The sequence below is a fragment of the Lycorma delicatula genome, chromosome 11, assembly GCF_047948215.1.
Source record: "Lycorma delicatula isolate Av1 chromosome 11, ASM4794821v1, whole genome shotgun sequence".
Lineage (NCBI taxonomy): Eukaryota > Metazoa > Arthropoda > Insecta > Hemiptera > Fulgoridae > Lycorma > Lycorma delicatula.
In genome coordinates this window covers 2243906-2262223 of record NC_134465.1, presented here as the reverse complement: position 1 = coordinate 2262223, position 18318 = coordinate 2243906, and the positions used below count along the sequence as shown (strand labels likewise).

Sequence of the window (18318 nt, the reverse complement as noted above, 5' to 3'; positions counted from 1 at the left end):
AGATTTTTTTATTTACATTTTATTATAAAATTTGGTTTGGTTTGTCGTAAGCAAAGTCTAAGATTAAAATTAATTAGATATTAATGTTATTTATCTTAACATATTTTTGTTAGATTCACCAGCATCAAAGGTATAATTTCAAAAAAAGAATCAAAAATAAAAAGAGAGTTATTTTTACAAGGGCGGTCCAGAAAGTAACTTATGTTTGTGCCTAACATGGAAATGGGTGGTGATAAAGTAAATCTTGGCATCAAAACGTTTCTACACTTGTACGCATCAAGTTGTCATAGCGTGTGGACTGTGATTTTTCTACTTTGTTCATTGTAAATTATTGAAATGTGTGTTTCAATAGAAAATCCCGCGAGTCGTGAGGTGCAACTGATTAAGTTTTTACTAGAAAAATTCCTCAAACAAATTGAAATTCATCGGCAACTTTGTGAGGTGTACAGAGATGGAACGAGTGAATGTGGGTGGAGTGAGACAGTGGTGCATTCAGTTTAAAAATGGCCGCACCAATGTTCATGATGAGGACCGTAATGGTCGACCTAGCCTTGTGACTGAAGAACTGACGATGAAAATCAACGATAAAATTCCTGAAAATTGCCGCATTTTCCCCAAATTTCACAAAGTTTACTGTATGAAATTGTATCAGGGAAGCTTGGTTATCAGAAGTTCTGTGCCAAAAATCTTAAGGCGGTAGATTTCTAAAGAGAAGGAAGAAGTGCCTCAATTTAATTGCCGACTGTATAAAAATAGTTTAAGATTGTCCCTTTCAAACGTATAAAATAAAATTTCTTTTTTTATTTGTAAAAGTTACTTTTTGGACAGCCCTCTTGTAGATATCATTTTTACTCTTCTCAGCGTATCTTTGTTTCAATTTCTATTGATCCTCATAGCACAATTTTATTCAAACCTTCTCTTCTGTTGATTTGGCCCAGCTAGACTTCTTATTCTGAACTGTTCTGTTAAAGCTTCTATTTTTGTTAACACTTCTCGTAACTTTTTTTATTTTTCACTTTCTGCCCATTTAATTTTTTTTTCATATTTCAAATGCCTACAGCCTTTCTTTTTAACTAGAAAGAGTCTATGATTCATATGCATACAGTAGTGCACTTTAGACATAAACTTCACAAAATACTTCCTCAATCCTAACTCCTGACTACATACTTTGTGGTAGTGGTAGCATCTTGGCTTTTCATCCAGAGTCCCAATTCAAATCCCAGTCAGGCATGGCAGTTTTCACACACTACAAAATTCATTAATCATCTAGTAACAGAAAGAGGGCATAAGCCTGTTGTTACTCCATAGATACACAAATTGTAATTGTTTCTTTTAAATGCATCCTTATCCATTTGCTATCTTGATGTATATTATGAAATAATAACTCTTACGATAATAAATTCATTAAAAATGGATTATAGTTTCATTAGGATCTAATTTCAACATTATAATGATATATTGTTTAAATTTTGTTGATTTTTTTTACAAAAAAAAAAAAAACAAAAATTATTTCTTACACTGTCATCTAAGTTACGATTAAATTTATTAAAATTAATTAATGAATTCAAGAAATTAAAAAGTTATTTGTTAAGATTTTTATTATATAAGTAATAATAATTTCATTAATAACAATTCATATTAAATAAATAATAATAATTTTATTATTTAAATAATTAATTTTCCATTGATCAACAGGTTCGACCGCATTTAGAGTTAACATTTGACAACATCTTGGCACATATTAATCAGGTTTATGTACTTAAAACAAAAGAAGGAGTTATGAAAACAGACGCAGAACCACAGTTCTCAAGCATTCGACTCAAGGTAAATATTCAAATAAAAATATTTTCCCAAGACTTTTCTGTTAGTAGTTAGATGGTTACAATTTTTTTATTTTTTACAAACAAAGAAAAGAATTCTTAAAAAAAAATATAGTTTTCTTTATTAATGTAAATTAACTAGCACGGACTGCCACTGTGTTCATTACCCTCGTGCATGTGAGAATAATACTGATAAAAAACAATTAAGGCCTATTCATTTTATATAAACTATCAGTGTATTGTAATTGCTTCAAAGTAAAAATTTGGTCAGCACAGGATTCGAAACTGAATGATCTGAAGCATGCAGGTTGCAGAATCATAGACCCCAACATACACGATTATTTAATCCTTCGAACAAGTAAAAAAGTATTTTGCATGCTTCTTACCATTACTTTATCTTTAATTTACTAACCTTTAAAAACCGTGAGGAAGTAACCATAAAACTTTGTATCACTTTTTTGTTTTCTTTAGTTAAGTAACCAGAGGCTAGTCACAGCCACGTTGCATCAAACCCATAGCGGTAGTGGCAGTGTTGGTTGAGTCAAACCCCACTGCACCTTTAAAGCTACTTTCCTAGATAACCAAAAGTTATATACAAAAAAACAAAAAAAAGTTTTTTATAGAAAATTTAATTTCAAATACGGCAAGTGGTCGATTTGATCAACAGTTTTGCCATAGTAAAGTTGAATAGAGGCAAGGAACATAATCCAATTATTAGAAATCATTAGATTAGAAATAAATAAATATACTCGTATACATACACGAGATTAATATTTATTTTAGATTAAATTTTTAATAGTCCAGTTTTTCTTTCTTTTTCCTCGGTACGTTAAATAACTATATAAAATATTTAATATAATATTTTTTCAACCATCTACAAAGCACAGAATTAGAGAACACTGTTACCTTTACTTATTTATGTTCAAAACGTTTTTGGGTCTAAGCCCATCTTCAGTGATGTTTTTTCAATAATTCTTATTTTTTTACATATACGCGTTTAATTATAGCTTTTTACTTTTATTTTGTAAAAATTGTTTATTGATAAAAAAATTTTAAAACATTTTTATATTCAGAACAAATATTTGTTCAGTCAAGAGAATGGAAAAGTATATTACACTATTACTTTATCAATATCTTATCTTTGTACGGAAACTTAAATAATTTTAATAACAATGTCCTCATCAGATTCTGTTCGTAGATTTATACGGCTGAATTTTCATTTATTTATATATATATATATATATATACAATTTTTCTAAAATTTCTAACTTTAGGTAGATTTCATATGAAAGCTACCTAATGAGTACCATGATTCGACTTCCGGAAAATTTCAACAGATCTTCGCGTTTCACATCCCCCAGACCCCAAAACCACCATCAGTTAAAAGGTTTATATATACATTTATATATATATCCATATATATGGATATATATATATATCCATACATTTTATTTTCTTATGGACACAATAACTGCCGTAATTTTGTGTCAATCACTTTCAAATTGTTCCCTAATAAAAACTCAACCCAAAACCTCAATCGATTCGATAACGTCCAAAATCGAACCACGGAAGTGGAAATACGGGGGCTTTTTCGAAAAAACAAAATATTATTATAACTTTTTTATTAGGTAAAATATCGAATTCGTTGAAAGTTCCTACGATTTTTTGCATAAGGGCCTAAAACTAATGTAAGTAAAGTTTTTTGATATCACCAACCAATGGCTCACAAGGTGGAAAAAATGGGGTTTAAAAACAAACAAAAATCATATCTCTCTTAATAATAGCATCGCATTGGTTTAAACGACATTAAACCTCTAAATCGCGCCACGGTGGCCGGCAGCAAGCCTATATTGCATTGGTTGTACCGCACTGATAATTCTAATAACTAAATCTTCTCCTGTATTACATTTCTGTTCATATATTGATTTAAAGTGGCTCAGACAGTCATTAATCCTGAGGCGTCAACTCAGGTGACCTAGGAGGCCAGTTCATAAGTCCGTCACCTCCAAGTTTAAAAAAGTCGCATTTAGAGTTAAGTGTTGTCTAACTGCTTGAGAAAAGTATGCAGTGACGTCATCGTGCTGGAAAATCATCTGTCATCTTGTTATCATTGTCCAGTAGATCTGGCAAATTATTCGTCAAAAAATTTAAGTATGATGCATCCAAAACAATCTCATTGAAAGTAAATGGTCGCATTACTTTGCTGCTCCAGATTTCTCGACAACTGAAGTGGCGGACCAGTTGGTAAGTCCGCCACTTTAGTTGATAGATAGATTCGCTTATTTAAAAAAGTTACATTTAAATGATGTCTAACTGCTAGAGAAAGCGGTGATGTCTCATCGTTGATTTTTTTCCGGAAAAGTATTAATGTGATTTTCTAATTAGAAAATCTCTAAATTACCGGTAACGTTATTTTTACCGAAAAATTTGTGCAGCAATTTTTAGACACGCTAATAAATAAAGTAAGCGTGAATTTATATAAATTACACATGGCAACATAAAAGAATGAAGGCTCAAGAAAACTATAAAATGTTTTAACAAAACATAAAAACTTATATGACAATTCAAATAAGATATAACCAACCCTCTAATTGGTCGTAGTCTGTTTTTTTTTTTCAGGCTGTTGCATAGAGAACAATATTAATACATGCTTATGACCTTTAACGTTTTGATTCCAGTCTTCCAATATTTTATGTTTTTAAATCGAAAAATACTTTTCAAGGAGAAATTGTGTTACGTCATCTATTTCAACTTATGTGCATCATTCGTGCTCCAAATACAAAAATACATGCAGTATTACGTTTTTGTTTAGTTTTAAAACGGGCACCTTTCTTTTTTTCTTCTAAATAGTAATTACCAGATATGTTTCAGGGTACCAAAAAAATAAAAATCAGGATTTTAATAAATACAAGAACCGTACGAATACATATCTAAAACGCTTTTCTTTTATTGTAAAAGTAAAATATAACGCACAAACCAGTTTTGGAACTGTTCAGCATAAAATGAAAAATATGTTATTATATTCTGTATAGATGATATAGAATGCGGAAAAATTACATTATTCAAATTAATACATTAAAAGTACTTAATTTCCTACTGGGAAAAATATGTTTCAATTTTGTATATGTAAAATGAATGTTGGTAAAATTAAGGCTAAAACCGGTTTGAGAACTCGAGTACACAAAAAAATACGAGAATATTTAATAGTCATACCCCCCAGTAAGAATTCTTGAGGAAAGTTAAAAGATTTTAATTAAATACTATAATATTTAGCTAGAATATTGTCTTCACACATTCTCATTTAATAACTGTAATAAGACATTCCTTTTATGATCCAACCAAGTCAGGTTTAATATGCTTTGAAAAAATAAACAATTTTACTTCACTTATGTATATATGAATGCTTATAACAACTAGATTTTTTTGAAGTTTTCCCACTTTCCAAAAGCGAAAATTTTATGTCGAGGTAACTTATAAAAATAATAAATAAAGTAAATTCTTCTCAATAAAAAAATAAATTTTTAATATGATTTATTTACAGTTTATTGGTAAATAATAGATGAAGGATATTCTCTGTTTTTAATTATTTAGTAAATCAGTAATTAAAAAAATTATTATTTTACGGGAAACGTCCACTCCGTCCTGCTAACACACACTTTATCTACGTGCAAGAAGTACCTGGTGAGGGTTCAGTTCACCAAATACTTACTTGCGTTCGCGATCCTATGGGATATATGTGTATTTGTAACCGTATATGTGTATGTGTAAACGAAGATTTGTTTGCGGTTTGAGATGTGTCAAGCGGGTGAGGATGCGGGCTTCCGAGCCTATTTCTTTATCTCCCGTCCCTATTAAAGTGCACGTCTAGCTTAACTATATATGAACTCTGATTCAAAACTCATCCGTCTTATCCCGAGCCTACATTCTCATTTAAAATAAAAAATCTAATAACGATCCTAGAAAAAAACATATTAACCTACCTACCCGAGCCCGAGCCTATCTTGTTGTGTATGTAAGTGTACCTGTCCTACGCTAGCTGGCTTACCTACCCACCCTTCCACCACCGTGTTCGTGCACTTCGTAAAGACGTAACCGTCTACCACAAAGTGGTGACAGTCCTCCGCCCGACTTATCCCGATTCTATCGTGTTTGTGTTAAGTTCCTGGCGTGATAACAGGAACGAAGGGGAGGTTCCCGTTGTAAAGTAAGCAAAAAATCCATTCCGCACTAGACCAACATTGTGCATGTATATTATGTAAAAATGATTTTCAGAAATGAAAATTAACCGGCTTGTTTCTACAGCAATAAAATTTATTCACTTTTATTTTTTCTTATTGTTGAAAAAAATTGTTCGATTATTTTATTTCTATAAATTAAATAAGCAAAATTTAGTAGTTAATCATACATATTTCTTTTTCAACCCGTTTATTGATAATTATAAAAATTAAGATAGAATATAGATAGGCTTTGTCTCTACCCAATCAAATTTAACATCGTCTTAAATATATGATTTCATTAAAGTCGGCATAAATATTTATTGGTATATTTCCTCATAGGTATTGTATTACATCGAATCGGGATGAATTGTACTTAGCTGTTTAGTATTATAATTAAAAAAATACTTTTTTTAAATCTGGCATAAAGGCTGAAAAAAGAAATAAATCAATGGAAAAAGGGTTTACTTAAAAATTCGCATTGAACTGCTACGCCTACAACTTTAGCAGTTATTAACTCCCTTACAACACTGAAGCCGCTGTGTAATAATAAAAATATTATGCGTTACATACAGACACGGACTAGATATTCATAAAAGAACTCATGTTTGTCCTTTAACTAGAGCGACAGTGCTGTCTCCCTTGCAGCCTTTCGTGTAGCTTCCTATGTGCGCATGCGCACAACAGCCAAACACCACACCTCTGGAACTGTGAATAGTACAGTTCCATACAAATATTTTTGTATATATTTCATAAACTGGGAAATGGCTACCGACATTAAACTTCAGAATTATATATTGTACAAGTACAAATAAAGGATTAAAGAAAAAAGGACTCGTTATATTAAATGTTATTGATGATATCAAGTGGAAATAGGGGGTTGATGCAATTCCACAGTGGCTATACGCGAGCCGCCGCTGGTCTGGACTATTGTTTGGAAATATTTTTACAATGTTGTCTTCATAAAAATGAAGAAATAAATTTCTTTAAATTAAAGTAATTTTTTATTAGTACTAAATCTTTTGCCGAGTAAAATATTATAAAATTTTCATCCAAATATTCCTCTTTGAGAAACACTCTTCTATCAACAATTCGTAACGGTTCTGCTTTTACCCAGAAAAAATTGCATTTCCTTTTTTGAATTTGAAAAAAACAATGGTAATTAAAATGATAAAATCATGTGAAATCAAATGAAAAAAACAACAATTTGTAAACCTAATTTCAGTAAACATTACACGATTTGCTTATGTAACAAACTGAATTTTGAGTACACTATGATGAAATTCCATCTTTACTGTTTCCAAAAAGCTTTTTTTGACCCTCCGTACAATATAAAATATAAATGATGCAGCTCATGGAAAAAGTGACGAAAATAGGTAAAAATTTTTTACCTGTTGGCGAGTTAGAAAATAGTTTATAACTCACCAAAAAAGTTTTGAAATATTTATTATCCGTTACAAGGTACTTATCATAAACCAAATATCAATAAAATCAAAAATAGTTATGCGCTGATCATTTGTTGAATTAAAATAGAATACCCCAATACGAAAGAAAAGGTCGATAGTTGGATGGAATATATTGAAGAGCTATACGGAAAAAATGAATTAGAAAGGGGTATTATAGAGGAAGAAGAGGAACTCGAAGAGGAAGAAAAGGGAGATACAATACTGAGATCTGAATTTAAGAGAGCATTAAAAGATTTGAATCGGGAAGCGATAGATAGATTATACAAAGTGGTGTGTAATATTTATGAAAAATGGAAAGTTCTGACAGACTTCAAAAATTGTTATTGTCATGATACAAAAGAAAACAGGAGAAGATAAATGAGAAGAATACACAACAATTAGCTTAACTACTTGTGCATCAAATATCTTAACTAGAATTCTGTACAGAAGAATTGAGAGGAGGGTAGAAAAAGTGTTAAGAGATGACCAATTTGGTTTCAGGAAAGGTATAGAGACAAGGGAAGCAATTTCAGCACTCAGATTAATAATAGAAGGAAGATTAAAGAAAAACAAGCCAACATACTTGACATTTATAGACCTAGAAAAGGCATTCGATAACGTAGACTGGAATAAAATGTTCAGCGTTTTTAAAAATTTAGAGTTCAAGTATAGAAATAGAAGAACAATTGCTAACATTTACAGGAACCAAACTGCAACAGTAATAATCAATGAACATAAATGTGACAAGGATGTTCTCTATCCCCGTTATTTTTTAATCTTTACATAGAACTAGCAGTTAATGATGTTAAAGAACAATTTTGAACAATTTTGATCCAGAGTAACAGTGCAAGATGAAAAGATAAAGATGTTACGCTTTGCCGATGATATAGTAATTCTAGCCGAGAGTAAAAAGGATTTAGAAGAAACAATGAACGGCATAGATGAAGTCCTACGCAAGAACTATCGCATGAAAATAAACAACAACAGAACAAAAGTAATGAAAGTAGTAGAAATAATGAAGATGGACCACTGAATGTAAAAACAGGAAGAGAAAAGATTACGGAGGTAGAAGAATTTTGTTATTTGGGAAGTAGAATTACTAAAGATGGACGAAGCAGGAGTAATATAAAATGCTGAATAGCACAGGCAAAACGAGCTTTTGGTCAGAAATATAATTTGCTTACATCAAAAATTAATTTAAACATCAAGAAAACATTTTTGAAAGTATATATTTGGAATGTAGCTTTACATGGAAGTGAAACTTGGACGATCGGAGTACCTGAGAAGAAAAGATTAGAAGCTTTTGAAATGTGGTGCTATAGTTGAATGTAAAAAATCAGACGGGTGGATAAAGTGACAAATGAAGAGGTGTTGTGGCAAATTGATGAAGAAAAAAGGCATTTCAAAAAACATAGTTAAAAAAAAACAGACAGATTGATAGATCATTAAGGCATCCTGGAATACTCGCTTTAATATTCGTGGGACATGTAGATGGAAAAAATTGTGCAGGTAGGTATCGTTTGGAATATATAAAACATATTGCTAGGGATGTAGGATGTAAGGGGTATACTGAAATAAAACGACTGGCACTAGATAGGGAATCTTGGACAGCCGCATCAAACCAGTCAAACAACTGAAGACAAGAAAAATTTAATGTTTTCTTACATGATTATCAAGTTTATAAGCAGGCTTATATTTTTTATCATTATTTGCATAATAAATTTTTCTATAATTTTATTTGTATAAGAGTACTTTACATAAATATTTTTATTATTTTTATTTATAGGTATTAATTTAGTAATGTTGGTATTATTGAAAAATTCTGGATTATATTTTTTATATATATTATCAGTCGATGACATATGATATCCATTTTTTATAGCTATATTATTTATTTCATTATACAATTTCTGTTTATCTTTTATGTATTTTATTGTTCTATTTATTATGTTTTTAAAAATATTAATTTTTTGGGACCAAGGATGATTAGAATTATTGTTTATAATGATTTCATTTGAGGTAGGTTTTTTATATACGTCAGTTATTATTTGATTGTTTTCATTTATTTTAATATTTACGTCAAAATAATTTATTTTTCTATTGCGTTCCATTTCATATGTAAATTTTAATGTTTTATGATACAAATTCAATTTATTTAAAATTACTTCACGTTCGTTATTTATAAATGGTTTATATATAACAAAAATGTATTTTTTTTTTGTCTTTGACTAAAATGTCATCTAAACTAAATTATCTGACCTATAATAAAATTTTATGTACAATATTTATCCCATAGATTATTCTACTCTCAAATTCCTGCAGATAAATTTTTTCACATTACAGCAGATAAGAAAAATCCCATGGGTAAAACATTTTCTTATGTATAACAGGTTCCATTATATTCAAAATAATTCTGGTTACATATTTTTCTAATTATTGTTATAATATAATTTATAAATTTTTTATCTTCATCTGTTTTTATTAATTCCTTTTCTAATATTGAGATTGTACAAGCAATGGGTATATTTGGGTACATATTATTTATATTGAAGATAATCATTTTAATTTTATTATTAATTTTTAATTTATTTAATTTATTAATCGATTCATACCCAGTATTTATAAAATAAAATGCAACAAGATATATATTGGTAAAATGAAAAAGATTTAATGAAAGACAGAATTAATGAACATTTTAGATCATTTAAAAATAAAAAAAAGATTTCTCAAATGTAGCAACCATTTACTAAATAATAATCATAATATAACAATTTTAAAAATAATCAAAAGAGTAAATATTGAACATGAAAATAGTAATAAAAAATTAGAAATTTTAGAAAAATTGTAATGGAATTTTTATACATATAGACATATATAACATATCTATAGATATAAACATAAATTCAGCCTTAAAAATCTGAAACAGAATTTGATGGGAACATTCTTAATAAAATTATTTAAGATTGCATACAAAGATAAGATATTGATAAATAGATACATGTAGATATTGATAGATAAATAGATAAATTAAATAGATAGATTGATAGATATTGTTATTGCAATACATTTTCATTCTCTTGACTGAACAAATATTTGTTCTGAATTTTTTAAATTTTATTAAAAATAATTTTTAAGAAATAAAAGTAAAAAGAAAAAATGTTTAAGTATAATTGTAACCACATGAATTATTAAAAAATAACACTGGGCTTAGGCCCGAAAACGTTTTGAACATAAAAAATAAAAGGTAACAGTGTTTTCTATTCTGTACTTTGCGGAGGCTGAAAAATATTATATTATTATATATTTTATACAAATATATATATCAGACAATAAGAGGTAAATGCACACAAATACACCAAAAAATCATTTAGCAATCCTACCAAACAATTGACACACGATCAGAGTACCTGAGAAGAAAAGATTAGAAACTTTTGAAATGTGGTGTTATAGGAGAATGTTAAAAATCAGATGGGTGGATAAAGTGACAAATGAAGAGGTGTTGTGGCAAATAGATGAAGAAAGAAGCATTTGGAAAAATATAGCTAAAAGAAGAGACAAACTTACAGGCCACATATTAAGGCATCTGGAATAGTCGCTTTAATATTGGAGGGACAGGTAGAAGGAAAAATCGTGTAGGCAGGCAACGTTTGGAATATGTAAAACAAATTGTTAGGGATGTAGGATGTAGGGGGTATACCGAAATGAAACAACCAGCACTAGATAGGGAATCTTGGAGAGCTGGATCAAACCAGTCAAATGACTGAAGACAAAAAAAAAAGAATGCTTGGTATGATTTGAAGTGGTTGGCTGCCTGTATTCCTAACAAGAAATTTCATTTCCTATTTAATGGCTGTATGACGAGCCTAAACAGTTGAAAATCTTATCAGGTAAGTAAAATTTGTCAAACACTTAATTCAGTTCGTAAGAATATCCATTTTATTTAAATTAAATTAATTTTACATTACAGGGTCAGATGTTGTATGTTCCGGAATCAGATGTAATGATATTCCTGTGTTATCCAAGTGTTGTTAATTTAGATGATTTAACCAGGTAATGCACTAATTAAATAAAAATTACATTAACTCAATAATTTAGTAAGATAAGGAGTATACAAAAATACGTGTAGATTGTTGATTTAAGGCTAAAATGAAAGAGCAAAAAGACAGTTTTATTTGCATGCACAGTAAATCAATTCCCTATATATGCTTGATAGTACCACTGCAAAGATGAGACAACTCCTGAAAAGAAAGCCTTCTGTGTTTTACAATTGGCTGAATGCATATGTATAGTTAGAATTTGATGTGTGTTCCACAGAAATTTTAATTGTGATCCTCCAACTGAAATGACAAAAATATTCGTCATGGCATAATCAGTTTGAAGTGATGATGTTGTCTCTACATAAAGGAAAGAGTGCAGGACAACCGAGGATATTTGAAGAAAATGTTAAACATGTAACAAAGTCTACATGTTTAACTAAAAAAAAATCTGGCTCCTAAAAAAATCTGTTAACAAGGCTAGCCAGAAAATTAGTAATGCCGGTGATGATGGTGTGGAATTTTCTAAGGAAACACTTACACACCCGATCATCTAGTCCATCAAAAATATATGATCTGTAATATACTACTTTCACCCTCATCTGCCTGTGGAAAAGTATCTTACTGTGGAAAATACTATAAATACTTCTTTAAGAGGAAGTGTTTGCCTTTCTTTACATTTTCATGGTGCCCATAACCAACCATTCTTTTTCACTTATTCTTTATTCTTCCCACACTCTTAATTTTCTTTGGGTTTTTGCCAGACACCCATTTGATTGATGTAAATCATAAATACCTGTTTGAGTAATTACAATGTTGTATTAAGAAATTTAATAGGAAAAGCTCAACTTAAGACTTCTTAGGGATCTTTTTGTATCAATAGTTGTTCATAAAGCCCAATCTGAGACTGATTTACTTATTAAATAACATCAGATCTCTTTAAAGTAATTAAAAGTATTTCTGTTATAAAAATGAATTACTAAAAATATTTTGATAATTATTTCATCTAATGCATTTAATAAAAGACATGACAAAGTCTTTATATTAATTGCATAGTTTGTAAAATAAGAAAATAACATTTAAAAATGGAAACTTCAGGTGCGGATTCAAATAAAAGTGTGTAGAGTTAGATATGTAACAACATAAAACTTCACATCACTCATCAATGAGATCTGAATTTAATCATTTTTAAACTATTAAAATAGTTTAATTATTATTAAACTGTTACTTATTATAAATCATAATTTTAATGATCCATTTTATCATAAATTTATAATATTTCAAAAAATGTATTTTTCAGACGTGGTTTATACATTGGTGACATACCATTACATGATGCAACACGAGACTTGGTTTTAATGAGCGAACAATTTGAAGCAGATTATAAATTAACACGAAATTTAGAATTGCTAACAGATAAACTTCAGCAGACTTATCGTGATCTTGATGGTGAAAAACAAAAAACTGATCGGTAAGTAAAATTATTTAACAATTCTTTATAAAAAACAATTTTTTATTGAAAAATATGACATTAAATTAATTTTATCCTAATCACATTTCAGTACCACAATAGTAATCACAATATTGTGTCAAAGCCCAAAAAGCACAGAGTTTGACATTAAAATCACCAACTAATAAAACATTATTTCATATGGTGTAGTCAAAAAGCTAGAAATTATATATTATGTACTCATCAAGAAAGGAAATTCTGTCGTTAAAAATTCAATTATTAGCATATTGACTACAGACCTAAATTTATAAAAGTCAATGCAGAGACAAGTTTATTTTTTGAGCTCTTATTGCTTATTGATGATACTACAGAAATTTACATTTTCATAAATAAAAATACCAGGTGTCAGAACATTTTTTTTAAAAATAATAATAAAAAAATGCATACATTCACACTGTGTACAATGGTATTAATCAATAATAAAAGTAGATAAACACACTTTTTAAAATACTATAAATAAATATTTATTATAGCTGACACTTACTCATATACTACATATTTGACAACCCCACACACAAAAAAAAAACAAGAATAAGATACAAGTATAACTAGATTATCTATATTAAGTGGGAAAGTAAGGTGAATATGTTAAAAATAGAGTAACTGGTTTTTTGAAAATCTTTACATTTTAAGGTGCAACTAGTTCATCAAGATCAAAAACCTTATGTATACATATGCATATATGTGTCATACTGCTTTTGGGCTTATATCTCAAGATTGACCCAACTGATTTTCTATTTGGCTCAATAGAAAGACTGGTAAAATTTAAAATTGGAAAATTTATTTATTTATTTTATTTAAAAATTGGAAAATTTATTTTCATATTTGGCTCAAATTTTCTACATATGGAGCATTGATCATATTAATTTTTTAAATCCATTAAATCTGCTGATGGATATAGTAAAAGGAACATTTTTGACTTTTCTTCAGAGGTATTTTAGAGAAAACTATTAAATCTTGCTTAATGTCCTTGCTTACGTATGTTTATGAATGTTTAAAATATGGAATCAAATCCTCTAGAAAACACAGAAGAAAAGAATATTATTTGTATAAATTTCACAAATGATATGGTATTTTTAGAGGATGACCCACAGGATATTTAACGCGATTATAAAATTAGAAGACACAAAGAAAGTGTAAGAACACAAAGGAATGAAGATAAGTGCCAACAAATAAATGAATATCTGCTCAAAAGAAAAAAAATTAAACAAGTGAAACCATACAGACATTTACATATTATCATGTTGTAGATCTCAAAAGTAAAAAACTAATAAATTGACTAAGTATTAATTAAACAAAATAATTTTTGTGTTGCAAGGTAGAGTTAAAACTTGAAAAAGCATGTAAAGTGTATTCTTTAGAGTATATTTCTGTATATATATATATATACACACACATAGAAATATATATAACAAGAACATTAAAGGGGAACAGAAACAGAAAACCTGGACCTATTTGAAATCTGAATAAGGAGGAGATTGGAGAAGATTAGATAAACAGGTAGAAAAAAATGATGGAACTGAAGAATAGAAATTTAATCAGAAAATTAAAATTAATTGAGATTAGGAAGCTAACTGACTGGGACATACAAGATGAAAAGGATTGATTGAAACAGTTCTTTAAGGATCAGTAAAAAGTGGAAGTGGAAAAAATGATAGGTTATGTAAAAGAAAATGGGAGAGCACTCAGGAACTCTTTAGTATAGTATAGGACACGGCGCAAAAGATCTGCCCCAGAGCTGACAACTGAATCATCATGATGATGATACAATAATTATATCAACTAATCAATATCTTCTTAATTGAATATCTTTATTAATTTAAAGACTTGATATAACTATTTATAGTTACTAATACGTCAACTCTTATACTGACACATAAGTTTGCTAATATTCAATTTACAAAAATTTGCCAAATCTTGTTTAATATTGTTCTAACCAAATTTTAGTGTAAGAGACAATTTCATATGAACTGTATGGTAGAACTGACCAATTTACTCTAATTTATAACTAATATGTAAGTTGCAATCTATTCAACTAGTGATCAATAAACAATCCCCGCAAGGCCCAATGAGATGAGGATGATATATATGACATGTAATCAAAGTGTAGTCTTGTTCAGACTCAGGCTGACTATTCCTGAGATGTGTGGTTAATTGAACCCCAATCACCAAAGTACACCAGTATCCAGACTAGTATTCAAACTCATATAAAAGTAACTAACTTTTACTAGGATTTGAACCTCAAATCTTCGACTTTGAAAATCAGCTGTTAAACAAGTGATTTGTGATGAGTTTACCAATACGGTGGGCTATTTTTTCTAAAGAAATTAAATCTGTTAACTTGTATGAATAACTGTTGTTAAGTAGCAAGATATAAACCAAAATTGGATTCAGGTGAAATATTTAAAGAAGGAATATAAATTATTTGAGAAAATGTTACTAACATCTCCCCAAAACCGGGTGTTGTATATGTATGTATGTGTGTGTGTGGGTATATACATATATATATATCAAAAAACAACATAACCATTAAACACAGTAACAAGAAAATCTAAACAAGCTAAGCTGGCCACTAAACCAATAGCTGACTTTCACGGGATCCCTCATCAGTCAGTTTATAGTTCTATAATTACATCGACAAATAACAAAAAAGAAATAAAAATGTAGAAAACATAAACTCTAACAACCAGTGTGGCAGTGAAGTTGTGTTACAAATTTTGTGGCTGTTGGGTTTATGTTTTATAAATTCTTAAGTTTTTATTTCTTTTTTTTGTTATTTGCTGATGTAATTGTAGAATTACGTATCGACTGATGATGCAGGATCACACAAAAGTCGACCTATTGGTATTAGTTTTTTTTATTCTTTTCTGTTACTGTGTTTGGTGATTAAGTTGTTGTTTTTGAGTTTAATTAGCACAGTGGTCAGTAAGTTGATTAATTATTTGAATTTTCATTAAGTTATATATATAAAATCAGAATAAGGATAAAGTGTTAGAACTTCAAGGGAAAGATGATGGATGTTTTACAGAGCCAAACACAGAGCCTCATAAAATTTCTTTAAAAAACACTTATAAATGAAAAGTAGCATTTAAAAAATAATTTCAATACATATATACACATTTCCAAAATAAAAGGCTTAATATAATCTAATTTATATAAAAACCTTTTCGAATCCATGGATTTATAATTGCTTATAAAATACTACATCAGGTAATGTATTAGCTGATGTATTTTATAGGTAAAATCTGATAACTGTCATATCAACTAACAGTTATATAAATTGTAATGTGAAATAGGTTTTGGAATAAATATTCTTTACATGAACACTGGTTGTGTAAAATCATGGTGTATGTTTAATAGGTTCTATTCCAAACCTCAACAAAATTATTTAATTTCACAAACACAACTGTTTCAAACAGAGATATGGTGATGTCCATAAGTTATAATAAATTTTTATGAATCAAAAGTAAGAATCTATTTGTAGCAGAAAAGAAATGAGAAAATTAATTATAGCTAAGGAAAAATTTCATGCTGTTTTACTTTCAAACATTTTTTAGATTATAGGTAAATGAAATTACAAAAGTAAAAAAAAAAACAGCTAAAACAAAAATGTAACCTGACTATATACAATCTATAATGTTCAGTCTTTCAACCTTTAACAGAAGTTTATTATACCATTAATCTATTTGAAACAACAAGACTGAACAACTGCATTGCACAAAATTAGCAAATTTGTCCTTTTCTTCAATGTTTAACTTCATTTAAAGACACAATAGAATAATTTAATTTAGATAATTTAATTTTTATTTCAATTAGTTTTAAGTAAGTAAGATGAATGATAATATGGAAGTTTCTAAACTTAATTGCGTAACTTTGTTTAGTTTATACTAGAACTCAATAAAAACAGTTACATTTTCACCAGGCCATAATTCACTCTTAATAAGAAATCTAACAACAAAAATAAACTGAAATAGTACTGGAAATTTGTTATAGTTAAATCTTGCTGATAAATGGAAAGACAAGTATATATTCTTTATGTCATCCTGACATATACCAGTGTGATAGATTCATCATGCTATTTAATTATGCTGAACTAGACAAAATAAATCTGAATAATCAGATTAACTGTAATTTTTTCTAATGTAATTGTATAATTATTTTCTGAATAAAAAATCTTTCTTTTCTTCGTGCAGTAATTCTTATTCCTGCCATATTATTCATATACATCAGCGTTTCTCAACCTTTCAGCATTTGCGATCTAATTTTCAATCATAATTTTCATTGCAACCCCTTGCAATGAAAATTATGACAATGTACACAATAACAATACAATGTATTTTAATAACAATGTATTACAATAACAATGTACACAATAATAATGTATTTTGAGTATTTTAACACTAAAGCTATACTATGACCTTAATTATAAACCTTACGAATTACCAAGAATAAGTAAATTTATTGATTTTTGCCAACACCAATTTGCTGGATTGATAAAACCAAAATCGATGTCTCTCTATTGCTCTCTGTCTTATGTCCATGATAGCGAACATTCTCATGGCTTCGTGAGAAATTCCGATTTGTCTCAAACATTCTGGAACACCTGCATTTATAAATGCTGCACCTTGTTCAATTTCAGCCAGTCTCAGTCATCGATCCTTCTATCAAAATCAAATCTATTGTGAATGTGTATATTACAATTTGTGTGTTAATTGTAATTCATGGTATTAAATATGCACAGCAGTATTTATACAGAATCATGGATAAATTTTTAAAGAGGGTGTGAGCATTAGATGAAAGTGAAGCATCAACAAGTGCACAGAATGAATGTGGTTCCAAAAATAAAATCAAGATATTCTCAAGAATACTAAAATTTTTGATTTACCAATACTGAAGTAAATGAAGAAGAAAGACCCTTCTGTGTCATTTGCTCAAAAATTGTGGCAGCATGAAACCTAATAAACTTAAACGACATTTGAAAACGCTTCATGGCAAGTACATTAACAAACCCCAAGAATTCTTAAAATTAAAATCATATGAAAAGCAAACATCATTTTTATAAAAAACTTTGTGAATGAAAAAGCTTTACTTGCTTCTTAGAAAGTTTCATATAAAATAGCCAGATGTAAAAAACCTCACACCATTGGTGAAGAGCCTATTTTGCCAACTGCAATTGAGATTGTAGAAATGGTGTTTGGAGGAAATTTTGCCAAACTTTTGCAGTTTATACCTCTATCAAATGATACTGTTGCCTATCAAATTAGTAATATAGCTGAAGTTATACTACATCAGCTT

General features: G+C 28.9%; 1 protein-coding gene across 1 annotated transcript in view; it reads left to right on the top strand.

Annotated features, from left to right (window-relative positions):
• Gycbeta100B (guanylate cyclase soluble subunit beta-1-like) overlaps positions 1-18318 on the top strand; it is a 98353-nt gene that overhangs the window by 61043 nt on the left and 18992 nt on the right. Inside the window, exons 8-10 of the mRNA XM_075378418.1 lie at positions 1696-1824; positions 11447-11529; positions 12814-12984. Of these exons, the coding sequence (XP_075234533.1) occupies positions 1696-1824; positions 11447-11529; positions 12814-12984 (383 nt within the window). The remainder of the gene's footprint in view (positions 1-1695; positions 1825-11446; positions 11530-12813; positions 12985-18318) is intronic.